Source organism: Ammospiza nelsoni, chromosome 11 (assembly GCF_027579445.1).
Source record: "Ammospiza nelsoni isolate bAmmNel1 chromosome 11, bAmmNel1.pri, whole genome shotgun sequence".
NCBI lineage: Eukaryota > Metazoa > Chordata > Aves > Passeriformes > Passerellidae > Ammospiza > Ammospiza nelsoni.
Genome location: NC_080643.1, coordinates 4,566,294 through 4,593,754, shown reverse-complemented (window position 1 = coordinate 4,593,754; position 27,461 = coordinate 4,566,294). Strand labels below are relative to the sequence as shown.

The following is a 27,461-nucleotide window of genomic DNA, read 5'->3' as shown; positions in this document are numbered from 1 at the left end:
ATCATCACCCTTCCTGGAAGGGAAAGGGATGGAAAAATGCTCCTGGTTTGGGGTGTCTGATAGGGGTTAATATGCTTTTTGTGGTGGAGGTGGCTGCAGCCAAGCACAGCACCTTTACAAGTAGAAATACCCAGGCTTGTATCCTCTTATAAAGCCTATTACACTAAATCTATTCCCAGATTCATTCTTCCCAGATGTTCTCATCTTTGGAGTAATATATCATCCCAGTGAAGTACTCTTATAATCTATTACACTAATACATTGTTCGAAGGACACCACTGATGATAAATTTCTTAAATGATGGTGCTGTCTAGGGATAATGACTCTAAGAGCAAATGCAAGGTAATGTAGTGATTTTTTTTTTTAATGCTGGATTCCAGAAAGAATATGGAGCCATCTCAAAGCCATTTTCATATGGGGGGAATGTTAAAATATGCAATATTTCAAGCACTATTTAACAAGCACTTGAACAATAGCAGCATTGATGATAAAGGTTCTACATTTAAAATCAGTCCTTTTATTCTGTTGTCTTTTAGCTGCATTTTTAGATGAAATTTTGTCAGATTCTGTGGTTAAACCCTTATTTGAGAGTGTTTTAATATTAGGGTTTTTTTAATGATCACTTAAAAGGCACATCTAATTTTCATTGTGAACAAAGTATAGTCTTTCTCATGGTTTTATTTTCAAATTTTCATTCTTGTCTTTCCACAGGCCAAATTTTTAGGATGTTTGTCCATATGATCAGAGCCAGGAAGATTTTATTAATTGGCAAGCTTAAAGGTTGCAGTATCCTTGCTATTGCAGAGGAATTGCCAGACAATGGCAAAATCTTTGCCTGTGCAGAAGAGCCCTGTCTCGGAGTGTACAGCCAGGAGGCATTTGATCATTCCTCAGATGGCAAAAAGATAAGCCTGCGAGTGGGACCAGTGGCAGACACCTTGGAGGTAAAATCAGCTGGAAAGGGAGCTTGGGAGTTCTTGTGAAGAGCACATTAAAGAGTTTCAGGCAGGTCTTATTTCCTGCCCACGTGATGCTGGGTGGTGGCTCTGGTTTGCTTGCAAATGTGTGAACACACTCTTGCACTTATTTCTTATTTTCAGTGTATGATGGGGCAGCTCTGTCACACAAGACAGTTTTTCTCCCTTTTAACTAAAATCCTGCAGCTTTTTGATCAGAGGGACCACAGGCTCTCAATGTAGGTCGGTAGGCTTCAATGGCAGTTTAACTCAACAAGGGTTGGCTTTGTTTCGGGTCCCTAATTCCAAATATAACAAACAGGAAGAATGGATCTGTACCTTGCTGAGCCAACTTTTGAGAAGGACAGCTTGCTCCCAATGTTCACAAGAGCTGGGAAACTCCTGGAGAAGTTTCCAATTCTGCTAAAACCTCTCACTATTTTTCCCCACAGCAAAGTCTTAGCTGAATTAGACCCCACTTTCTCACTTCCAGAGCAATGTGATTAGCCTCAGCCAAATAACTGCTGTACTTGTTTCATTCTGACTGGTGACTTTGTTCCAAGACAGAGAAATGTTATGATTACTGGCAGCTCACATTTAATTCCAGTTTGTGGATCTCCAGGATGCTGCTGGGGGTCCAGCATGAGACAGGTAGTGCCCATACCAGGTTCATTAAAAAGCCTTTCTATTATTAATACAAATCAATTTGATCTGATTTCATTTTCAATCAGGATGTGTCAGTGTGAGCTTGATTGTAACTTTATTTGCATTAGCAGTCACCATATTTATTTCTAAAATGAAATGGCCAGGAGCTTTCTGACCTCTGGTTTTCATGACCTCCAAGTTTGATAAGAAAGAAACAAAGAGCTTTGCAAGTATACGAAAAAACGAAATGTTACAGATCACCTGCAATGTGCAGCATTTAAAATCCCAGCTCCCCGCAGTGAGTGTGAAATTAATTGAATTGCTGTTGCTCTCTAGTGCCCATTCTGTGCAACTGACTTACTGTGACTGAATTAAAATATCTAGAGGCAGGCAGAGTACATGCTGTGTAGAGATTAAAGAAGGGAGCAAAGACATGAAAATTAAATCCTTAAAACAGAATGTTGCAATTGATTTTATATCCTCCAATTGCAACATGAAGGCACATCCTGACCCCAGTTCTGCAGGTGCTCAGAACTTCAAATACCTCTTGGAGCTGTTGGGAACAGAGATGGTCGTGTTTGGCAGGAGAGCTCCCAGCATGGGGACACCTTTCTGTGCAGAATTTCTGCACTAGGCTCTGAACTTTTGCTATTCAGTGTGGCAGGCATTTTGTCATCAGTATAAGGACAGTCAGGGTTGTCCTACAGGTTTAATTCACAATGGCTGTAAATGCTGAAACAATGAATTTGTTGGCCTTTCTGGTGCATTTGCATTTTGGGCTTCTTGAGGTTTGCCCAGCTGGATGGGATGCCTGGGTAGGTGGAAGAGGCTCAGCCTGTGCACAGCATGCTGCCTTTTCCCTCCCAGATGACCAATGTAGGTTGGAGACTGAGCAGGCTTCCTTTGCTGCCTCGTGGGCAGCTGAAAGGCAGGAGGACAAGGCGGGAGACAGGGAGGGATGGCACAGAAGGGCTCTCACAGCTCAGCTTCACAGAGGAGGTGGAGAATATTTCAGTTCCTCATGGTCTGTGGGGAGGATGGTCTAGAGCAGAGCTGGCTAACATTTGCTGAGGAGCACAGTGAGGTTTACAACAGCTGGATTCTGGCAAAGATCGTCATTGCTGCCTACAGAGTCTGCAGCCCTAAGTGTCATTCTAGTCCCTTTGTAGAAACTAGAGGGCAGAGCTGGTCACCCACCAATTGCTCTTTGGAGGTGTCTGATGCAGCTTTCTTGCTTGGTGATGATGGCTGAATTTTGCTTCTAAGCCGAGTACAGCAAGGCAATATTTCTGCTTATCTGCTTCTCAAATTTTCGCAGTAATACAACTCCTGGAAGCAGGATTTGCCTCACTGCCCTGACTCATTCAAAGCAGGAAAATGTCATATGGTCTATAGATTAACTACCTGTCAGGGAACTCCTTCTCTGCTGCATGAAGCTGTGATTCAGCATGTCCAAACTGTCAGAAGGAGTATGATCTCTCCCTTCTGGTGTAAAAGTAGGCTACCCAGGAGCTGCATCCCAGCCTCAGGTATCATCCAGGTGCTGCAGGGTGTATCTAGGGCTGCCCCACAACTACTTCTGCCCTTTCCAAGGAAGCTGCCAGATCTTGCAGCAGTTGCCATAAGGATGCAACAAATCTGTGCCAGTGCACCTTGGACAGTGGAGTCATCATGTCACCCATGTGACTTTGGCTCTTTCACCTAAATCCATGGCTCAGCAGGGCTGGGAGCAGGCAGAGAGCAGAGCAAAGGCAGCACAGCAGTCCATGGCAGAACCTTGGTCAGGCTCTCTGAAGCCTCTTGCTGCTCCCTTGTGTTATCACACAGCCCTGGTGGGGTTGGCCTGTTTCCCTTCCTCTTGTCCCAGATCACAGCCAGTACAAAACATCAGGGATTTTGACCTGTAAATGCTAAGTATCAGACAGGAGACAGAGAGCTCAAATACACGGTAGGGTTCACTTGGTACCTGAGGGCATGGTGATAAAATTCCACCTTCCCCATGCATGAGGGACAGACACTGCCAAGTTGGGTGAGGTCCCCAGCAGAGCACAGAGCTCTCACAGACCTCAAAACAACCCTCTGTGCCTAAGGGCCTCAGGAACTGTACATAATATTTTGAAATGTGGACTGAGGGGAAGCCTTTCTTCAGGTGCAGGTGTCTTTGGTGGGAATTAGCTACCTATTTAACATGTCCTGGGCCAGTGTTTAAAAACATTTCCCAACAAATCTTCCCTTAAGTCTGAGCTCTGCTGAGCCATGCCTGGGTAATGTGCCTTGCCATGGATCTGCTGCCAGCAAGAGGCTGATCCTGCACAAAGAGCTTCCTTCAAATCCCAGTGGACTTTTGATGAACAATGGATGCAGGATTGAGTCTGGAGGGAATGCAAACTATTGGGAAATTATTCCCATCCATTATTTTGATCCTTCCATTTTAAAATTGAAAACGCAACACAAAAATAACACGGTGTTTGCAGCCAATTCTGCTGATTGCAGGGCATTGTGGAAGCATGTCAGGGTTTGCTTTCTTCTTTTTTCCCTCCTGTTAGCAGACAGAATAGGTGAAGAGGTTGAGCTGCAGATCTCATTTCTCCTGTTTTGCTGCTTGTGAAGTCTGCCAACAGAATCCACCTTGACAAAGTCAAGGACTCTGCGTTTAATGTTGAACTGAGTGAATAAATTATGCATGAAATTGTGTCGGAGTCTCTAGTGTGCTCTAGAATTGCTCCTTTTGATATGAAAGGTTAATTCAGAAAGGAGTCCAAAATAGCTGGAAATTGTGGGGATAAGTGGATAGTATTCACTGTTGTGAGCTGTTATTACTAGAAATTGCATTCCCTCTCTGGCTTCCCTAGAGATTTCGCTTTGCTGGTGAATATAAACTGTACTCAATAGAATAGCATTTAGGAGTAACAAGAGTGTATGTCCACACACAGTAAAATATTCTAATGGTGTTTTAAAAGCAAACTGTACTTTTTCATGTATTCTGTGCACCCCAAGGATGGATTGCTATTACATTTAGGTCAAGAACAAGGCACAGGAAAGGTAATAAGTTTTGAGTACATCTTTATTACAAATATGCTGACTGTATGATCCATATCAAAGGAACTGGGCAGTAATTTTTTTTTTTCTGATTGAGTTTGTATGTGCCTTATGAGAGTGTTGTCTCTGATCAGGACTCCAATCAGGTTTGCTCTGAGTTTTGGCAGAAGATTCATTCATGTTATTATTTGAGATGTCCTCTCCCATATCTTTTGCTGTATCCATCAGCAGTGCTGCTGTGCCCTTTCTCATGGTCACTTTTGGTACATCTCCTCAATGGAATGCAGTGTTACATTTTTTTTTTTTTTTTTTAATCTCAAAGGAAGTTAATGACTCACTGTAAGCAAAAGCATTAATTTTAGCCAAGTTTGCTCTGAATTAAAACTCTTATTACCATCTGTTACCATCTATGATGACTCTGTAGCAAGGAGCAGAGATTGCACTGTAAACACTCAGGAAATTAGTTTCAGCAGGATATTTTGCAGGCAGATTCTTTCCTTCTGGATCTCAGCTTTCCTCACAGTTGGAGGCATTTGGGCTCTGTCTCTCCATGCAAAGGACAAGGCAACTCCAGAGTGCTGTGAGGTCCCAGGCAGGGCCTGGCCCAGTCTGTGCTGGGAGGGCCAGGGTGTCAATCCCTCATTTTATACCCCCTCATCCATACTGGACAGCTGGAGTTTTCCTCTCCAGCACTGTACCCATCTTGGCTCTGCAGTTAGAGCAGATTTTTTATTTAGTGGCTGTTTTTGTTCAGCAGTGGGTGCTGGCAGTGAGGAAACCCTCTCCAGGGTGGTGCCCTGGCCATGGTGACCACCTGCCTGGGTGACCTGCGTATTGCTAGCCAAGGGGCTCCAGGAAACACTTTTCTCTCCCTGTGGCTGTTATCCTGCTGTTTAGAGCCTGCTCTAAAGGTAAGGCTGGTGTAAGGAATTTCATGGATTCCTCTTATAGCCCTGCAGCTGTTGCTAGCTAAGTATGGAAAACCCAGCAGCAATTATGAAGCTGCGGAAACAAGAAGCCCAAATGATGGCAGGTCCCACGACAAACTCAGGTTATTCCTTCCATGTGTCAGGTATCTGGATGCCCAAGTGACCTTTCTGGATGGCCATTCAGGACTCAGTGAAGTGGCAGAAGAAAAATGCCTTAGAAACCATGGCCTGGCACACCCAAGGACAAGGCTGGTGTGCAGTGGTTAGACATCCAACCCAAGCACCCTCCTGGGATGGATGCTGTGATGTTGAAAGGTGGTTTATCTGTATCAGAAGACAGATAAGAAAGATATAAGCTGTCAGCAGGTAGGCAGTACAGAAAGTGGGCTGAAATGAGAAGTCCAGCTAATATCCAGAGAGCTGCACAACTCCATATGGACCTAATGAAGTCATTGCATAAAAGTGAGATTCTTTTTCATTAGGGAGCCATCCCACAGAGCAGGAGTAACATATGTTCAGCAATGGCCACATCTGTTTCTGAATGTCTGCCCCCCACCTCCTCCACCCAGGAAGGTTACAAGTCAGAAAGTGGTGATAAGTCATGATAATTACTTGAATTTGGCTTTGGCTCTTCTCCCTGAGGAATAAGACCTCTAACCTCTCTTTGTGATGGGCTCCTGCACCCAGCTTTCATCCTCTGCCCCTTCCTGAAGTACCTACATTGGACAGACTGACTGAGGTGCAACCTGACATAAGACACTCTTCCACAGTAGCAAAAATGTTCCTGCTGCTTTCCGCCAATGTGGCTCAAGAGGGAGCCAGGGCAAGATTTTCTTGTTGGTCACAAAATGAAAAGATGAATCCCAGGATTCCAGATGTCCCAGTTTCTACTACATTTATAACAAACCAGCATATATTTGGCCTTAAGGTCTTCTTTCATTATGGTATAATGTGTCCTAAATGTGGGCTTGTGAATGCTTTCAGCAGAGTTTCTGTGCTATCAAGCATCCAGTTAAATGTGACTATCCAAGCTTAATTCCCCCACCACTAACAAGCTGACAATGACTTTCCTCTATTTCCTTGTCTGATCCACACACTCCTGCCTCAGAAAAGCTCCTGAAATCTCTCTTTGGGAGCCATTAACCTTACTTACTCCCAAAACCAAACCAGTTTTTCACATTCTGTTGCCTTTGTTGATGCTTTTGCTGGTACATCCCAAGGGATGCCTCATCACTCGTTGTGCACGATGTCTCTAAACACAAAAGGGAAATCTGGATGCAAGAAACACCATTAAAAGTCGTGGCAGAGACAGTGAGTTCTGGAAAACAGAACTGTTTCTCTTTTCCCTTGAAATGCAAAGACTTGAAAGCATTTCTGCTCACCGAGATAGGTGGATGAGCTGTTGTTTCATTGCAATGCACACAGATGCAGTTAAATAGTCCCAGATGGAATCTGAAATATTCCATAGCAGCCTCTTGGGCAGCGAGTGCATTAACTGCCACAGGAGAAGGCTGTAAAGGCTCCCATCTGGTCATCCATCAACACTTTTATACATTATCATCAGCAGCCTGCTTGGAGGGAAGGTGTGCCACATTTCTGAAAATCCAATTAGATGATAGCAGTCAGTTCTCTTTTATCCTCTCTGTTGCTGAGCCATCCAAAGCATTTTTTTAGATTAAAGAAACATCATTTTCCTTCACAGGGGCTGTGCTGCTTTATCTCTATCATGACCTGTTCTTTCATGTGCTTTATAATTCTATATTAATTAGGATTTCAACCTTTTTCCTGCTACTGAAGTGGGACACACTAGTTTGCAATTCCCAGACCTGCCTTATGCCTCTTTTTTCCCCAGACCGATATAATTGCCACTCTTCAATTTGTTGATAGTTGCTCTTTTGAGAAGAGAGAACTTCTTGCAGCACCTCAGTGTCAGGGTTTGATGTCAGTCTTACCCTGATGGATCAATTTACTTGGACTCAAGGTATGCAGGTGTTTCTGCTGTGACTCTCAACACCATAAGCTGGGATGAGGCATCCTCTTTTATATCCTGATTTTCCTTGAGAAGTTCAGAGATTCATTGCTGAAGAATTGTTTGCAAAGCGTGGAAAACTCCCAAGATCTCCAGAATAATTTCTAGCAGTGTTACCTTAAAAGAACAAGTTTCTGTTTGGTTTGGGGTTTATACAAACAACAAATTAATGGCAACGTATTAAACTTTCAGGTAAATAATTAGTGTTTTCTCCAATATCAATTTTTTTCCCCAGGCATTACATGCTGAGGATGAGCACTTTGATATAGTCTTTATTGATGCTGATCAAAGGAATGCTGTTCAGTACTATAGCTTTGTCATGGATAACCACTTGCTGAGCATGGATGCAGTGATCTGTGTAGAGAATACACTCATGAAAGGACAAGTCTACCTGGAGAATGTATCAGATGAAAATGTACTAGCTGTCAGAAAATTAAATGCAGTGATTAATTCAGATCCTCGTGTTGAGCAGGTTAGTGCAATGCCATTGGTTAAGGTGCCTGCAGTGCTGTATCTATGGATTTTGCAAAGTACTCTTTAAAATGCTTCTTTTGTTGGTGCCATTATCCAAAGGACCTAAAATGAACTCAGATTTTATTATAATTCACCTCACTTGAGCTCTAGGTATAAGTTTCTATATTCAGGAGTGGTCCCTGCTCTGTCTACATCTTATAGTGTGTTAAAGGCAAGATAACAAGAGAGCACTTAAGAGTAAATAATCAACTTTACAGCACAACTAAAGAATCACCACTCTGCTTTGAAGGTTCTGGGGGCTGTAGGGCATCACCAGCACAACAGGAGTCAGCAAAGAGAATAAAAAGAAGAAGTAATAGGATGCACAAACAATATGTTGTGATTTTAGAAACTGGAGAAACGCGATTGCATTTTTTTTCTCTAGCATTTGTGTAAGCAATGAGTTTGGAAGACGAATGGGAGAAAATACAAATGCCTGAAATGTTTGTGTTGGAGGGAGCTTCAGCTCAAAAATAGGAGTAGGGGAAAAGCTACTGTGGCCTGAGGATTACCCTTCATATCAGTGAAATTTGGGTGACAGAAAGCCAGGTACCAAGCAGATGAGAATTGTGTTATATTTGCAGGTGGTTTTGCCTGTGCAGAGTGGACTGAGCCTCATCCGAAGGAGCCCTGTGCCTCCAGATGCAGTGATTGAGTCCAAGGTGGGTATTTCCTCTCTGAGCATTTCTGGGAAAATTTTGACTCTGCCAAGGACAAGGACAAAAGAATTTTCAAGGGTTTGGTGGCAAGAACCCAAACATGTGGTACTGTGATCATGGGTTTAGCAGCTTAGAGCTGGGCACCTTTAGCATCTCCAGTCCAGGGTGGCACTAAAGCTGATAAATGCTGATTCCCTGCAAAGTCTTTCAGATCAGCTGGTCCTGTGATGAGTCTTTGGAAGGACTGGTGTACTGCCCACCAGGTTTCAGTGTTTGGTGCTCTCCCATCCTTCCCATGCAGAGGAGTGTGGGAAGATGGAGCTGAGGACCAGTAATGAACCAATACATTTCTGAAATAGTTCATTTTTTTGCTCAAAGGCAGCACAGGATGCCCTCCTGTGCTTTCTGAGCTGGATGTTTTCATGGCCTTACATTTTGTTTGTCCTAAGGAAAAAATGGTGTTTTCATCTGTCTCTGTTTTATGTAGTGGGCCTCATCCAGCTGTAATGAAATTCCCATCTGGAATCATAATGGCCTACCTCAGTAAACCCAGACCCAAACATCCTGATTGTTTTGCAGTTTCTGAGTACTCCCAAAGCTACACCCACTGGTAATTCCTGGCATTTCAAACTCAATATTTTAAACATCTTGTATTTTGCATTTTGATTCCAGTTGGGGGGAAATGATGTATGGCAGCTGATCAGATGACAGCTTGGTTTAAGTTATTGGCTGATATCTTTATTTGTGCACCAGCCTTGTGAAGATATTTTGATTGCACTCTACTTGACCTAAATCCTGCCTTTGGAACCTTGTTTTCAGCCTCTTAGCTGAGCCTCAGGGCAAGATTGGGCCCTGGGGATGAAATAACTGGAAGACTTAATCAGTCAACTTCTAAGACTTTGTACCCAAGCCAGGCTAGGAAATGCCATACGCTACTCTCCTGAAAATGGAGTGGTTGTACCATCTCCCTAGAGCACAGCCCTTCTGCTCCATTGTCTGGCACCTTGGTGCTCTGTTTGAGCTTAATATCTGTATGGGTAAGGGGGCTTTTTGGCTTGAATTAGAGATGCTTTTTGTATCAATTAATGGCCCAAGAAGACATGGATACCTGCTTATGCTCCCACCTCGTTCTCACCAGCAGCGTCCTTCACAGCTGTCAGTGAGCTCTGCCCCTCACTGTGCAGGTGTTTGTGTTTTTGTTGCAGACACAAGTGGTGAAGGATGAGGTTTTCTGGGGCTGCAACCGGCGCCGCATCCTGGAGCGGCTGCGCTTGGACGGCAGGGTCGCCTACGTCACAGGAGGAGGGCAGGGCATTGGCAGGGCCTTTGCCCACGCCCTGGGGGAAGCTGGGGCTAAAGTAGCTGTGGTGGATCTGGTCCTTGCCAAGGCAGAAGCGGTGGCATGTGAGCTCAGCCTCAAAGGTAAGCACTGAGCATGGTGGGCACTGTAATGGGTGGCTTTCCTCCTTCAAACCTGACACTGCTCTGCAGAGCAATCCCCTCCCATCCAGCCCTGGTGGAGAAGTGGTTAGAGTAGAGGATTTTTATGCCATGGCCACAAAGCTTCTCCTGCCCTGTCAGTGTTGTGCCAGCAGTCACTGATACCACACCATCTGCGAGAGTTATTTATCAATATAAACTCTTCTAGAGAGGCAAAGTGATCCAAAGAAAATTCCTCTCTACAAGTGTCCAAAGTGGTGAGCCATGGCTGACAGGAACAGAGAAGAGTCACCTTGTACAAGTGAGATCTGTATGACCAGAACTGAACAGAGATGGTGCTACTCAAAGTAAATCATGCAGGCTTCACTATGGATGAATGAAAGGTTCCGCCACAAACTCACCTATCCTCTCTTCCAGACCCTCTTCCTCCCATGAGCCAAAACCCCCAAAGGGTAGTTCTATTGTCAGTCTGAATCTTTCACTGTGCTCTTTAAATTGAAGACAAGTAGTTTTTCAAGCTCTCCCTCAAACATGTGTGCAAGGTCAGATATGGGAACAAAATACTAATAGACATAGTAAGTAAAATCCCAAATAAGAGGTAAAATCCTCTACAAGCCACTTCTGTTTTAGCAATAAAAACAGAAAATGTAGCATAAAATCAAATTTCCCCCTAGAGCTGTGCTAAACTGCAATTGTAAAGGGGAAAAAGAAAACTGGAAATATGATTTTAATGATAAAAGAAAGGAAGTATTACTCATTTTATAATTTCTTCTGTGAGATTGCACCTGAGCCTTCTTCAAAGTTCAGTACTTCATTGTCTCTAAAGATGGACGATTCTCACATTCCCACTTGGATAAAGTCACCAGTATTTGTTTCCACTCTGACTTCTGCAAAGGATTGGACCATTAGAAACCATATTCCCCAGCAAAACCAGCCCCTGCAGATGTATTTATATCACTCAGTCTCAGGAAGAGACAAGGATTGGTGTCATTCTGCTTTGAGTACCATCCTGAGGTTCCTCAGAAAACATTTAAAATGAAACATCTGTCTGCACAACTCCAGCTCTGCTAAGCAGGAGACACTTCACACAGAGTGTCAGTGCAATGGTTAAAGCTCTGATCCCAAATAATGACCTAGAAGAAAGTGTCCAGCTCCTATTACAAATTCTTTAGTCATCCAGTCCCTCCTTCCCTGAAGCTTTTCACTCTCTTATGCACCAGAGCCATATGGTTTTGGCACAAAGTGGCTGTGCCCTACACCTTAACTCTCCTTTTGGACATTTTTTCCCTGTGAGATCCTGCATATCAAGCAGAGCTATTCGGATAGAAATGGGCTACTTGATAGAGCCATGAGACTTTGGATGCCAACAGCCTATTGGAAAATGAACTTAACTCATCTCCAGGGCATTTTCAGTGGGAGTTTGATCATCTACCCTTCAATGGCTGCCCTACATCTCTGCTCCTTCAGCAGTGGGCTGCCAGCCTGAAGGAGGTGGGGGGCTGTTCCAAAATGCAGTCAAAGAGGTCATGAGGCATAGCAAATATTATTGCAGTCTAAAGTAAAGAAAATCTCACTGCTCACTCTTTACACATCTTTATCCTTTGAGGTCAAATATTATCTATCAATTTGACCAGTGCAGCTGGTCAGGGCACATCTCTTCCATCTCATGATGGGTTTTGAGGTTTTGAATTTATTGTCGTTCCCTGTTGGAACAACCCCCAAACTTTGTAAAGCTTTTGTGAAAGGGAATTATATCCAAATGCCCGTTTTTGGAAAGGATCTGAAAAGGTCAGGTTTTCAATCTCTTTCTCTCCAGAGGTAACTGGAGATTCTAGCCTGGACCTCAGAAGCTTTCCCTTGAAAACTTTTTGTTGAAATCAATGTTTCCATGAAACATTTTGGCTTCAAAGAAGTATCATGCTCTGTTGGAAATAAATTTTGACAAAAAGGTTCAGCTAGCTTTACACTCAAAATATTCACATGAGTAAATTGAAGCAATCATAACATTAATACATATTTTTCCTGCTGTAATAAGGACAAAGGGGCTGTGATTTTTTTTCTCCTCTATGGCTGTAGATCTCTAACTCAAAGTTGGAAGCTCAGTGCCCCAAGTCATTCCCAAACTGATACTTTTTCAAAACATTTTACTTAGCTTGCTTAGAGCAGCTCTGCTTCTTATACCAAGGAGCCCTTTCCTGCCTTTTGGGACGGTGCCATCATTTCATGATGAGTTTTAAACATCAGAACACCTGTGATCTCAGTTTTAGCTTTGTTAGACAGCTCGGGTGTATGTCCCTTGGCTGCAGGGCTCTTTGTTTTTAGATCCTGTGTGAATACTTTTTTCAACAGTTACTAATGGATCCTGACTGAAGAACCAAAAATGATGAAACATAACCAAAAAATCCTAAGGGTTACCTTCCACTACACACACCTCTGTCTTCAGGGGGAATCACTGCCTGTACCCTAAGGGAAGAATTAGTCTGATGGGATTTTTAAAATGTGCATTTTCACTGTAAACTATGCAAATGCCTTGTGCAATGTCACTCCTGATCTTCTTGTCTATATGCAACATGTTACTTCCATTTATAGCGAGAGACCAGAGATGAAGCCTGTGGCAGGGGGACGTGTGTGTGTCCCTGCAGAAGGACACCTCAGATAGGCATATCCAGCGTAGGGATTGTCTGCAGCACAGAGCCCCTGGGCTCCTCTCCTGCCCCCCTCATCACAAACCTGCCTCCATGAGCCCCTCAAAAGTGGGCTGAGCATTGTGGAGATGCATCATCCTCTGCATCGTCCTGTGCTGGGTGTCTTGCCTCTGATTGCATCTGTAGATTTGAGGCTATTTTCCCACAGTTTGTTTTATTTATTATTTTTAACAGGTGGTTTGAGGGGACACTGGAGAGACAGAAAGAGGTTTCCTCCCCCCTCTCAGAGTGCAGGAATATCAGATTAATTGATTAAGGTGGAGTATGGGACTCTGGTTTGAAGTGAGCGTGGTTTTACTTCTTCACTAGACACACATGGCACCTTTTGTCTCATTTTTATAAACTGACCTGTAAGATGAAGTTCTAAATGGGATGAGAGTTGGAGGGCAGGTGAAGTGTCTTTCTGTTACCATTAGTAACACACTTGCACCCATTTTATCTGTAAATTTAAAAAGGAAGATTGCAGCAACTCCCTGTGCATTACAAGCCTTGATAACAATTAGGGGGGAGCAACAGGGCCTGTCTGGCTATTCTTATTCTTTCATCATGTTTAGCATAAAACCTGCCATAAAATAAGAGGTCTTGTTTTGTAGCAGAGCATTGCATCCATTTTTTAGTTGTCTGTGTTTTTTCTCTGCCATGGAAATCGAGAGAATGGCATCATCAGTGAAAGGGACAGCAGCTCCCATGCCCTGGCACTCCAGAGTGGCATCACCTCGGGCTGTGCGCTCTGACAGGCTGCTGGAGGCACTGGAGAGGAGGAAGAGCTTTTCCATGCAAAAGCCTCTTTCCTGCCACTTTTCCACACACACCACTGGGCAATTGCTGCTTTGCCTCGTTTTCCTGGAAGCTTCCATCTCAGCTTCATTTTGGGAGAGTCTTCCTGGAATAGGCTTATGCCTTCTTTTAAATGTTTCATCAGAATGATCTAAAAGAGGTAACAGTGTGGAACAAATTTGTCATTTATATAGAAGAAAAAGATCTTGCTTTAATAGCTGCAACTTCCTACTCAGACTGCTGATCACGGTCCAACCCCAGTGGGTGCCTCCTTCCTTCCTTAATTAAGACTCATTTCACCACAGCCCTTACTGGTGTAGCCTTGTTTGGCTTTGAGGATGGGTATAATCCCAGTGCCATCAGGTCTGGTATAATCTCCTCAGCCTCAGCAGGCTTCTTATGCTGTTTAACAATAAAGTTATTTAAAGCTGATTTTTATAATGAATTAATTGAAGTTATTTTCCGATCAGTCCTGGTGCAAAAGTCAATGGCTGGATTATTTTAGGAAAAAATGCAAAACTTCTTAATATTTCAAATTTGGCAAATCACTTCCAGATGGTTGCATTATTCTGGCAGCGTGATTTGCAGTAAATAAGTCGCTATGACTGCCATACCTGTTCACCTGCAGGTATTCCCACTTAGCTCCCACCTAAAACTTTGGTTTTGTCTGAGACCCCCATCTCTCTGCATGCTGTAGTTCACCCAGAGAGAGCAGTTTGGGACAAATTAATTCGATTTCTGTAGCATCTTTGGGGGGGACCTGGCAGAAGAAAAGGCTCTGCAGAGCGGCTGGGAGCTGGGGAAGCTGCAGTTGAGGGTTTGGACAGAAGATGGTGCAGTGTTCCACGCTTCGTCCTGCCCGAGCGGCAGCCCTGGCTCCCACACCTGGGCTCCAGGCTGCTCTCCAGCCAGCCAACCTCGCAGCAGTCAGCAGCTTTATAATGGTATTGCAGTAACAAACACACCTTTTGCTACTATTTGTGGAGCAATGAATTAAGGTGGAATATATATACACACATATGTATGTATAAAATACAGCCATATAAAAAAAATCTCTATATATTAATTAAAAAACAATCATAAAATAAGATTTTTTCCCCTCGTGAATTCCTATGCTGACTCCATCACTCTTATTTCTATGCAGGCATTAAAAGCCTTGCCCTGGCAGCAGATGTGAGCAAGCCTGAGGATGTGCAAAGGATGGTGGATGCAATTGTGTCTCGCTGGGGCACAGTCCACATTGCATGCAACAATGCAGGCATCAATCTGAACTCTGCAAGTGAAGAGACTTCCCTGGAGGAATGGGACAAAACTTTTAATGTTAATTTACGAGGATTGTTTTTGTGCTGCCAAGTAAGTGTGAAATACTGCACTGGTTAGTTTTGCAAATGGATTTTAATATTCTGTTTCCTTTATCTCAAGATATAATAGCACTTTATTAATAATTCTCACAACAAAATTGGTCCTAGTTTTGGTGGAGTTTAGGAGAGATTTGCTTTATATTAATGACAAATTTTGGTCAATACATTCAAATGCAGCCGGTACTTGGTGGCTACCCAAGTCCAGGCACTAAGGAATGGCCAAAATTTTTTTCAAGGTTGGTTATTTGAAAACCAGAAAGCTTAGAGGGGGGAATTCCCAACATTTGTGATTTTTTGGAAAAACTATTGCCAGCAGAGGAGAGGTGTGAAATGGCAATGGGATTTTTCCCTGCATCAGCCATTTTTATACCAAGTTTTTATATCAGGTACTTAAAAAAAATGTGTTAGCACATCAACTCTTCTGAAAAGACTAATTTATTATCATGTCATTATTAGCACAATCACAGAAAGGGTCACTGGTCTTTCCTTTAATTTCTGTCACAGGCTGCAGGCCGCATTATGCTGAATCAAGGATATGGGAAGATAATTAACACAGCATCTATGGCAAGTTTAATAGGTGAGTGATGAGAGCTAACAGTTGTGCTTCAGAATCCATATTTTAATTACTACTGATGCTATTTGAATCAATTAAACCTGTATTGGGAAGGAGTAAATCACTGACATTTCATATTAGAGGAAATGTACTACAAAATTTTTATTGATATCATTTTTCAACATTTATCTGTCCTCAATGTTTTAGAGCACTTATTACTTTTTATAGAAAAGGTGGAATCACCTTCTCTGACTCTGGAGTAGATACCACAGGAGAGATGCTGTTCCCTCCAAGCTGTTCCAGGCAAACTCCTTGGCATGTGGGAAGCTGAGCCTACAAGATGCTTACAGGCCACCCAAAGGATTTTGTGTCAATATTTGCCCTGGTACCCATGGGTTTTATAACATTCTCATTGCCAACAGGTGCCTGCACCAACACTGCTGAATCAGCAGTGTCATCAAAAGGACCAATAAACCATTGTAACATATGGAATGAAATCCCTACTGCTGAGCTAATCTGGAAGGCTGCTGAGCTGAAGCCCGTGTAACAAAAATTGATCAATTACACAAATTAAGCATAGCCCTTTAGGAATTTATTTTATTGGTCTGGACATCTGTTGCAGTATTGTCCAAATCCAAAAATCAAATGGTGCCTTGGGTTGCCAAGTTAGGCAAGAAAATCTAGTAGCTATAAAAGTACAACTGAAAACCCCTGTATTAATATCATGTCCATCTGCTGAATGTTACATAAATATGCAGTCTTTTTATTTTCCTTCGGAATAATGTTTATTTTTACTGTGCCCAGTTTGACATTCAATGTCATTCTACACAGTTTATTGCACAGTAACTTTAAATGGTTCTTCAAAAATCCATTTATAATGTTGTTGTTAATATTTTTTCAAGTGTCTTTACCAGCTGTTTTACTTATGCTTAAACACAGGCACCACCCCTTCATCCCAACTTTGTAAAGTTACAAAAACTCCCCAAGAAAAGTAGTTCTGACAAGATTGTGTTGCTTTAAATTTCAAATACCTCAGGCTTTCCTGCTCTGCTCTGAACAGTCGGGCTCTGGTCTGTGCTTGGGCTGTCACCATCCACATCATTGTCACAAAGCAAAATTTCCTGGGACGTAGTCCATCCTGGAGAAATTTAGGAAGCTCTGGGAATTGGCACAAACTGGGGATCTGCTGGTTTGGCACACAGCTCCCAGCCTTGCTGCAGCCCAGCAGTGGTCTGCTCTGCTTAAGGAGAGGCTTTTTCCAACTTTTCAGTCGGGGCTTGGCAGAGCTCTGCTGGTGGTGATGCCATTCCAACCCAGCATCCATCCCAGCCCCAGCTTGGAGCTGCACCTCCTTGGCTGGTGGGCCAAGCAGAGGGGATCACATCTGAGGGCAGTACCTGTCCTGGAACAGAAAGGAACATTGGAAAGCAGCCCTGAGAGCAACCTGGAAGGGTCATCCCAAGATGCATTTAAATGTCAGTGAAAGTTAATGTGTGCTAGGCCAGAAGTTAAGAGATGGAGAGATGTGTTTACCTCCTGAACCTGTTTGAGTCTTGGCATTGAGAAAATCTAGTAGTTATGAAACTACGACTGAAAACCACGATGTTCATATCATGTCCATCTGCTGAATGTTAAATAAATATGTTGGTTGGTTGGTTATTTAAGTACGTTGGCCAACTGGCATAGTATGAAATGTTTCTAGAAATAGTTAGGGGATATTTTTTTTGTTGTTGTTGTAGGTTGAGTCCTTCCTCAGAGATACAGGAAAATGAGGAGACACTTAGCAGGATAGGGAGGTTTTTGTTTGTGATTTTTCCAGATACACTGCTCAGAATCAGCTTTAATTAATCAAAGATAAGCTGCATACATTTTGCATATGTGCATTTTGATTCTGGTGTTCCAATGGAATTATTCCAGGCGTTCGCTCCATCAGCAGCGCCGTTCACACAGGTGTAACTCAGAGCTGTAATTTTTACAGTGAATATCTTCAGTGGGAAGTGGTCTGCTCTGCTCTGTGGGCACCTCTCATTAATATTGTGTGGCTGCTTCAAGGTCAGGCTGGGAGCCTCGTGCACCAAACAAGGGGGCAGCAGCAGTGTCAGGTTGTTGTGGTATAACCCCACAGCCCTTCCATCTCTCCCTCAAGGATGGGAGAGAGGATCTTCTGGGAAAAAAACCCCAGCCAAAGTCAGAACAAAGGTGTTCAAAACACAATACAGCTAATGTTGGCAGAATTTTTATCTGCTTTCTCCTATCATCTGTTTTGAATAGGAGTGTCCTTCTCAGAAGTCTTAGCAATACAGATTTTTTTGGTGACACTGCTGGAGGCACGGCTTTATTCACAAGCCCCATTTGGTATGAGTTTGGAGGGTTACAGATTTGCTCTTCTCTCTGTAAGAGACCACCTTAGGTAAGGGAAGAGGAGGTGGAATGGAGTGCTTAGCTGCAGAAATCCCATCCAACGCCAGAGATTCACAGCTTCTCCTTGAGTTCTTCCAATTGAGAGGGGCTGAGTGTCTCATCAGGGGAAAATTTCATGCTCCTAATTACCTTCTTCAGATATTCTTATAAAGGCAACAGTCCATGGAAGGACTTTTGATAGCTGCATCTCATCACCCAAGTCAGAAACTGATTCTTGTGTCTTGCAGCAACTTGTTCTCACCCACATGCCCTGTAGGTGCAGAGCCAGTGCCAGAACTCCTCTCCTCTTAGCAAGTGACCACCAAAATGATTTATCACAGACAGACATGTTTGGAAAGTTTAGCAAAGAACTGCTTTTGGGAGGTTGCAAGGTTAACTACCGAAGTTGTATGTAACTTGGAGCTGATGCATGGCAATTAATCAAGAAATTACGTTCCACATCTCTTTGAGAGCCCCCACGGCGCGCTGCGTCAGGGGGCAGCAGGCACACACTGAGGGCAAGGCACTTCTGCTGGTCAAAATGCAAATTATTTCATATTGAACGAAAAAGAGCACAGAATAAATGCTGGCAGAGGAGGGCCATGGTAGGAAACACTCTTTTTAGCAAGGAAAAGGCCTCTGAATTCTGAGCAAACCTGAAGCATATGCAGAAAAAGCCCCCTCTAATTGTTGCTGCCATCATGTGTGTGCTTTAAATCTATTCACAAACATCTCTGTTCAAGGAAAAGGTCCTTGTTCACATACTCACTGATTTGCAGCAGGGCTTTTTGGCTTTTTCAGAGTTTGGGTAACTCAGTTATCACCTTGTTTCCACCCTTTACATTGACATATTCAAACCCAAGAGTTTAAGTCAATAAAATCAGTAGTGGGCGTGTTGGGATGCCACGGGTGGCAGTGATATAGAACTGATGCATCAGCTTAATTTATTGAGACCAGTTTAATGCCAGCTACTAGTGCTGCTTATGTGCTTTTATCAAAATGTTGGGAGTTGGGGTTTGGCTGCTGAACCTTGCACAAACCCAGTGATTCCTTTTCTTCCAGGGTGGAGCGTTATCCAACCCCAGAGGCTGGAATTGCCTGTCTTTGTGACTACTGATATTTGCCCTAATTTCCCCCTCTCTCCCTCCATCAGAGTCAGCAGCTCAGTGAAGCTCTGTGCTGATACAGAGCTAATTATGGATGGATGCTTTGCACTGGATTTCTTTAATGAAGTCCTAATGGCAGCCAGAAAAGTCCAAGGAGAGATACTTTGTGGGTGTGAATCCCAGCACCTGGACTGACTTGGATTGACTCCCCTGGGTTTAAGGCACTTTACACCCACTGGGGATTTGTCCTTAAGTAGCTTTCACTGAGTTGGAGAGGGGCAGAGCCACCGAGCACACGGCACTAACAAGCTTGAACATTGTAATTAGCAAGCTGATCATTTTCTGTCTTTGACTGACATGTGACATCTCTGAAACATTTTCAAAAGCTTCAGATTTTGAAAGTGGTGGGTGTTCTGAATTTTTGGGATGCACCTGTGTTCACATCCACACAAACATTTGTTAGATGATAATATGTGTTTGCCTCAGACTATGGATAATTTAAAAATTAGGGAGAATAATTTGTTCCAAGAAGCTATATATAATATGTTATATAAAATCTATTATGCACTTATATCATATTCTATCATATAATGTCATATCAAACAATTTACTGTTACATTCAGCTATCAAATATTATCCACCACATATTATTATAAATAATATTAATATATTACATAACACAGAATATATGCCAGACATTATATTATTGATTATATAATATTTTAGAATTATGTGATAATATATTTTATTAGTATTACAGTGCACAAATATATAAATATACATATGTGTACAATATATGAACGTGTTTGTGTGTATATGATTATTTATCTTTCTTCAGAGCAGTCAAGTATTGCGTATATATGTTTAATACATCTCTTTTGTCTTTGCCCAAAGATGGGATCTTTTAAATGTCTTTATTTTTATTTTCACCATTGTTTTCCAGCAGCCCATCTGCTGAGACAAAATTGTTAGATGGCAAAATACATATTTAAGGGTTTGTGTTGTAGGTGGCTGAATTCTTGCTGCTCCCTGCCTATTACCTGGGAAAAGGGCAAATAGCTCATCTCAATGCAGGGAGTTGTCTGTGTAGTGCCTGAGCTATTTTAATTTGGGAAGAATAAATAATTTTCTTCTTTTGAATCCCTTGTAGTCCCTCACCCACAGAAGCAGTTGGCGTACAACGCCTCCAAAGCCGGGGTCGTAAAATTAACACAGACATTGGGAACCGAGTGGATTGACAGAGGAGTAAAAGTCAACTGCATTTCCCCGTAAGTAAAATGTAGTCTCATTTTGAAACTACAAAGGGAATGAAATGTTCTACAAAGCTCAAATGAACACTATCTCAGCAAATAAAGTTTCTAATTAGCAGGTGGATTGCATCCCTTTTTATGTTGTCTTTTCCTTAACAAAGGTTTAAATACTTAGAACCGAGCCTGCTCTGTTGCTGTGTATACTCAGGGATTTAAGGAGAGGTGTAAGCATTTGGTAATAGGTTTTCCAATATTGTGAAGGGTAGTTTTTAGCAGTTCCCTTCCAGATGAAATATTTCCTTAGTCTGTTCAAGCCTTCTGTGGTTAAAGAAAGGGTTTTTGACACTTAACAGACAATACTTCTTTTCCCTTTTTACTTGAGACAAATACATGGGCACTTTAAAAGCTACATTTTATTGCTGTTACTGAGCTACTGTTCAGCTCCAACAGACACAGGAGACTTGATGTAGTTTTGTAAATATATATATACACATATATTTATTACAAATTGCATTTTCCTTATTTTTGGAGATTTCAAGCTCTATGTTTTAGGGTATTTATTCACAAAGAAAAGTTTTCCTACCAGATCCACTTTGTCTCTCCCTGTTTCTCACACACATGCCCAACCAGTCATTTTATTAAACAATTAGCAGTGCATGATAGTGCTGAGCAGAAACCCAAGTGGATAGCGTTAATTGGAAGCGGTCAAATTCTGTAGACCATTGAAGTCAATCAGAGTAACTAAGAAGGGCAGGATTTTAACCCAGGAGTTAAATTGTAATAATGAAGATAATAATGTAGATCAAATTAGGGAAAACAAATTACATATTTTAATCCACAAAGTGGAGGGGGAGAAAAAAATCACAGAGCTTAATGGCAAGTGCTTCTTTTTCTGCCGCTGGTCTGCTCTCCCCTTGCTTGTGCTAGCTGTCTTCCTTATGATTATTTATTACTAATTATACCAGAGACTCCAGCCGTCACTCTACGTGATCCACAGATTCTTTCAACAGCATCTTACTTCCTAATGGGATTTTCCCCATGCCCATGCTAGCAGCACTGTAATGGTGCTCCTACAACTAGCACTAGTGAATTTACACTGGCTTTCGGGAGCTGGGGAGATGAAGGGAATTAGGGAAGCTCAGCAGGACCTGGCAGGAATTGTGTCTGAAAACATGTGGGTAATCTGCACCAGCAGAGTGGGATAGTTGTGCCACATTCACAGCAATTATGGATGAGAAGGAGGAATTACCCACTTCTTAGGAGTTTACATAAATTTAAAAAATAGTTACCAAATGATCAAAACTCATTGTTTTGTACAGCTTGGAAGCAAGCACTCACTTCTAGAGAAGTTATGTTTCTGGAGACAGTTGCCAGAGCATGGAGAAAAAATAGACAGCTTCTCTTTCTAATTTTCAAGGCAATACAGGGTTACATTTTGATCATCTCTACCTGTCTTAAACTCTAGCTCTGAGCTCAAAATCCTACCACAAAAAGGGAGTTATATATTGCCTTTTTGGAGGAATAACCAGGAAGGACATACAGAGAACAAATATTTTGCTGTCTTTGAGGTCCCCTGTTGTGGACAGAGCAGTTTCCCCAAAGCAGGTGAGAACCTGGACTGAGATGCTTTGGGGACCAGCAGAACTTCCCTCACAGAGCCTCCAGGCTCTGGCTGAGCCCCTCATGATGGGATTGGCCAGGAACCCCTGGGCACGAGGAAGGAGCCTGCAGCAGTTCATGGAGCTCAGATCTTCCATCACACGAGCAAAAAACTACATCTGCTTCTGAGTGAATAACTATTCACATTTAGAGTCCTGCCTGTGTGAGATGTGCACCTGCATTTCAGTGCACATTTGGGCCCGTCCCCAGAACTGTGGACACCACTAGTGTCACTGTCTCTTGATGTGACTCACCAAGGACCAGGGACACCTTTGACCCACTTGATCTGAGTACCCAGCACCAGCAGGTGCCTCAGTGTCATCATATAACAGTATGGGATTTTAAGGAGTCTGAGGAGAACAGATGTAGATATAAGGCATTATGGTACCCAAGATCAGCTCTGGATAAGTAAAATATCTGTGTATTAAAGTACTTTGCCCCTCCCAGTCACGGTTGCATTAAAGTTTTAAGGCACTCCCAGTGTGCCTCTGTCTGAAGTTTCAAATGCTCCAGTCTGGCCTTAAACATTATTTCACCATGCAAACCTTTTGGCCTTTTCCCCCTCTTCCTATCTGGTCACTTTTTATCAACTTAATTTCTTAATGAGTGCATAAAACTTATGCAGAGCAATGCATAAAAGTTAGCAATGCATAAAATGTTATGACAGAGTCTTTAGGATGATTTATTACATTTATAAAATTGAACATGCAGGCTTCTCTTGCTGGCCAGGCAAACCTGATGCCCAGGGAGAGAAGGTGGCTGAGATTCCCTGGATGCTTTGGCTGACTTATGCTGTTGCTATCGTGGAACCTGTGCTCAGTGCTTGCACCACCATCCAGTGCCATCACCTCATAGCCTGCTGCACAGATGCCAAAAAATGAAGAAGGTCTTGGAGTCTTCCTGAAAGGAATGTGGGGGTTGAACTGCAGTGGGTACCTCGGTGTAATCAGAGAACTTTACTGGGCACTGACGGATGCCCAGCTGCCCATAGGATTTAGTCTCTTTGCTGGTTTCAGGACATGGAAGTGTGTTGGGTGTGATGGAAGAGGAAATTCTGGAAGGTGTCTGGTTTTTGGCATGTACAGCATTGAACATGTCATTTTTGCAGCCATTACACTGAATCAATGTCCATTTTTTTGGCTAATTTGCCTTCTTGATTAGCAAGACATGAAATGCCATTATGTGATGACCTTTGGGAAGGGCAGGTGGAAGCTGATATTAAGGTCAACTTGCAGCCAGGCCAGCAGCCTTGGGGGATGAACCATGTTCCCTCCTGATGGGCTGCAGGGATTTGGGTTTGGGCTGCTGGGCAAAGAGCCTTTGTGTGCCCTGCATCCTGCCCTACTCCTCTGAAGGCAGCCACACAGTGCTGTACCAGGCCTGTAGCCCCAGAAAGCAGGCAGAGCAGGATCACTGCAGGTTTGGGGAACACTCCATAAGGGGGAAGGAGGGGCAGAGCTGGCAGGTGAGGGAGCACCCCAGCATCACCTGAAGGCATCCCAATTAAGCAGCATTACTATCCCCATTAAGCAGCAGTCGTTGCTGGTAAGTATCTTTGGACTTAAATCTTAATTCCTTGGGAGATGTCCCAATTAAGTGGATCTTGTGATTAAACACTTCCTGATTAAGTGGAGTGTACTTAACTCATTCAAATTAATAACTCATCTGAAAGAAATCAAGTTACACACAGATGGAATCTTTTTTTGCTCTCATTTGGGGATTGAGTGCACGTAACAATTCCAGTTAAGTATCTGGTAAGTGATATTTTTCCTAATGTGTCTCTTGAAGTGGAATTGTTTCAGGCAATTGTTTTTTCTCCTTTTTTTTTAGGGGTCTTTTTTTTTCCCCTTCATGTCCAAAATTTTCCTGTGTATCAATAATGAAATATTGATGCTCATATCTAACATTAAGGAACCAGCAGTTTGATATTACATTGACATGCAACAGAAAAGTACTGATAGGCTCAGCACTGCATACAAGATGAGGTAGGGAATTAATGCATTGGCAGTTGTCTTTGCTGGAACTGGTTAGGAGCCAACTAAAATCTGCCTAAAAGGGTTCGACAACGTTAAATTGCCCAACTTGGCACCAAGCTTTCCCAGAAGATGTGTAGTATCAATGACATGCCTAATATTTATAGTGCCATCAGTATGTGTGTTTGCAACTTTTAAGTTTTGCGCTGTATTTTTTTCTCATTTCTATAACAAAAATTTGTAGTGAAGTTTGATTTCACATCTAAATTTTTGCTACGTGGAGTGAACCTAAAGAAAGGTCCAGCAAGAGGCACAGCACGGTGATTCACAGACTGCAGTGATCAGACCAAAGATCATTTTTCTTAACAGATTGAAAAATGTCCTCTTTTTAGCAAAATCTGTTGTGCTGGAGGACTGTGTGTTTTATTCCCTAATCTGCATTCCCTTGAGGTTAAAATGTATCTGTAAATGAAAAAACCAAGAAAATCATATGGATCTTATTCTGGTCTCTGCTAGTGTAAAGCCAGAATGATGATGACGATGGTGATGGTTTTGTAAGCTCAGTGAGAGGCACGTAAGGGAAAGGAGTTCAATATATTTCATGTCTGCTGCTCAAAGCACGTTTCTCTCTGAAGAAAACCAGTTCTTGAGGAGTTTAGAAAAGCAAAGGAGACTATGGGGCTCTGCTTGAAGGAAATAAGTAAAGCATTCACAGTCCTATACTGGAATGTGCTTGATTTTGTTACATTGCCAGAACTTAAATGAGCTGCATCGCTCAGTGTTTCTGAACTGCTCTGCTCTTTATTGACAATTACAATAAAATATAAAGCTGATATTTAAATCCTGCCTGATTAGTGCGAACAGAAATGTTTGGGGGAAAATCTGAATTAGTTCCACTTCATAACAGAGTAAATAGTGGATTTCAGCCTTCATTTAAAACAAAAGGTAAATCTCACATCCAGAATCCAGTCTGTCTCAAAAAATTATTTCCTTGGAAGTCTAAATTGGGATGCCGATGAAGTTTCAGAACAAAACTGGTATTTTTATACTTTGTTCATTTCATATTTATCACTAGCTTGTTTGCTAATTTTCATTTGCAAGAGGCAATTCTTCCAGCTAACTGGCTGCCTCAATGGGCCACTGATTTCTTTGAAGTGACAGTCTGTAAATATGCATAAAAAAGAGATGCAATTAGCGTGTGTGTGGTTCAGTGCAGCCTGATTTCATTGGCAAGTTTACCCACAGTGTTGATAAGCTACATTATCTAGAAAATTGGCCGCTGAAAAACAGCACCTCTGATTGCCAGCAAAGGTTCCAGATAACAGGGTGCTGAAGAGAAATATAATTGAGGTTGAATATGTTAACCAAGGTGTCACATGCTCCTTAGAAGCGCTAATTTATCAGCATGTTGGAATTTTTATTAACATTTGGAATGCATTTCTACCACACTAATGAAGTGGAATTGGCAGTTCAGGTTTTAGTTATTGTCATTTCTGAGAAGTTAAATGTAATTTCTCGTTAGACACAGTTATGTAAATATATTTGTTCAGGGGCTGAAAAAATTATACATTTCACAAAATACAAATATGTTGTTAAGGAGGAGTATGACAAATCAGTTGCAGCTAAAGTCATAAAAGCCAGCCAAATCTTTGCCCTGCATTGTGCTTCCTGCAGCATTTTAGGGCACCTGAAAAAAACAAACTTAGCAGAGTTTTAGTAAATAGTGGAGTCAGTCATTAATGCAAAAGAGGCATGACAAGTAAATCAGTGTTATTTGTCAGGTGTTGGTTTAAGAGGGATCACACTGGGTGTGTTGTGCTTATCTCTGCTCCTCTTTTTTTGTGTGGAAAGGCTCTGGTGCCCAGAAGGGTGCTGGTTTTTGTTCCCCTCGTTGTTTGACATATGGGGAGTTGGTCTGTTTTCAGTTTCTGGGCTGTACACAAGCATGCTGTATGATATTAGTTGTAGAGTGATGAGAAACTGGTGGAAGGACAACGGTTCCCAAGAGCTGTGACAGACCCAATTCAAGGCACTTTCACTCCCAATGTTGTGCTTGTTTTCTGGAAAATAAATTTAAACTGGTGATTATGGGTAACCTGAAAGTAAGGAGGTTGTGCTATTAGCTGAGAAGATCGTGTGAGTGTATGTGTATTTGAAAGGAAAGCCCTGAGCTGCCCATCAGCAGCGGGAGGTGATGATAGGAAGGGAGCTCTATGGAAGTTTGCACCATGACTTTCAGCAAGGACAGAGCAGGCAGGATGTGCTCATCTCCTTTGTGCTGTTACCCTGCTTTCCTTCTGAATTAATATAAAACACCTCTGGGTGCTGCCTTTCCTCCTGGGCAGGACTCACAGCTGAACTCTTGGTTGGTGTGCTCACTCGCTGCAGGGGCATCGTTGACACGCCGCTGATCCGCTCGCAGGAGCTGCGGCCGCTGGTGCGGCGCTGGCTGGCTGACATTCCTGCTGGGAGGCTGGCCCAGCCCACGGACCTGCAGGCTGCCGTGGTCTACCTGGCCTCCGAAGCCTCTGACTACGTGACAGGCCACAACCTGGTCATCGAGGGTGGCCAGAGCCTGTGGTGAGAGGCGTCCTGCAGTCTCCCTTCTCACGGTCCTTGGAAAGTGAGTATTAAAGTTAAGCTTAGCCCCAGCTTTGCCTTGTGTGACTACATAGCCAGCTAATATGAAATTATTGTTTTCTTCTTTCAGGTGTTAATTTGGAGACTTGTGTAATGCACAGGAAGAATAAGGCAAAAAAAAAAGGGCAATCTTTCAGTTTTCCAGCATTTTCGTGTTTTTCACGCAGTCACGTTTCTGTTAAATTAGTATTTAATGATATAAAAGTACATTTACTGCAGTGAGATTTGGCTATTATTTAAGTTTAACAGGGGGCATTTTAAAAGCAATCAATATTAGCTGGTCTGTGTAGTTTATTGTTCTTAAGCAATTTTTTTGTATTCAAGTTGTTCCAGTGACATCTGTGAGTGGTGAAAAACAGTTGGATGTAGTGTTAAAAAAAATAAATTAGTTCATTACATTTGAACCTGAATGTTGCCATTTAATATTTACTGGTGTTCTTTAGTTTTTGACAGTGTTTTTATACAAACACCCACATAAATGCCCCTGAAAGAACAGTGCTGCACTTAATAGAGATTCATGGTTGGTAATTATAATGGCTCTAATCCAAACCTATTGAGGTAAGTAGGGACTGCTCATATACTTTAAGTTAAATGCATGTTTAAGTGTTGATACAACTGGGTCTTTGTTTTCCATGATAGACAGAAGTAAGCAAAGGTCATCTTCCAAATAATTTCTTTTTTCACTTGTAAAATTCTGAAGACAACTCTTGGGTGCAAACCAAGGCCAGCTCAAGTGATATTGATACAGTTCTGTTGGCTGAAGAGCTTGTTTTAGTGATAGCATTGGGTTCATTGCTTATAGGCAGTAAAATGTGGCACAATAACCC

At 42.4% G+C, this 27,461-nt stretch overlaps 1 protein-coding gene across 1 annotated transcript; it reads left to right on the top strand.

The window, feature by feature from the left end:
* Positions 1 to 737: 737 nt before the first annotated feature.
* LOC132078276 (D-threitol dehydrogenase-like) lies at positions 738 to 27,038 on the top strand. Its single transcript, XM_059480333.1, has 9 exons — positions 738 to 944; positions 7,834 to 8,070; positions 8,696 to 8,773; positions 9,976 to 10,192; positions 14,837 to 15,045; positions 15,558 to 15,630; positions 20,263 to 20,380; positions 26,383 to 26,617; positions 26,705 to 27,038. Exons 1-8 carry the CDS (start codon positions 738 to 740, stop codon positions 26,576 to 26,578), a joined length of 1,335 nt encoding a protein of 444 aa, XP_059336316.1. The 3' UTR covers positions 26,579 to 26,617; positions 26,705 to 27,038.
* The last annotated feature ends 423 nt before the right edge of the window (positions 27,039 to 27,461 follow it).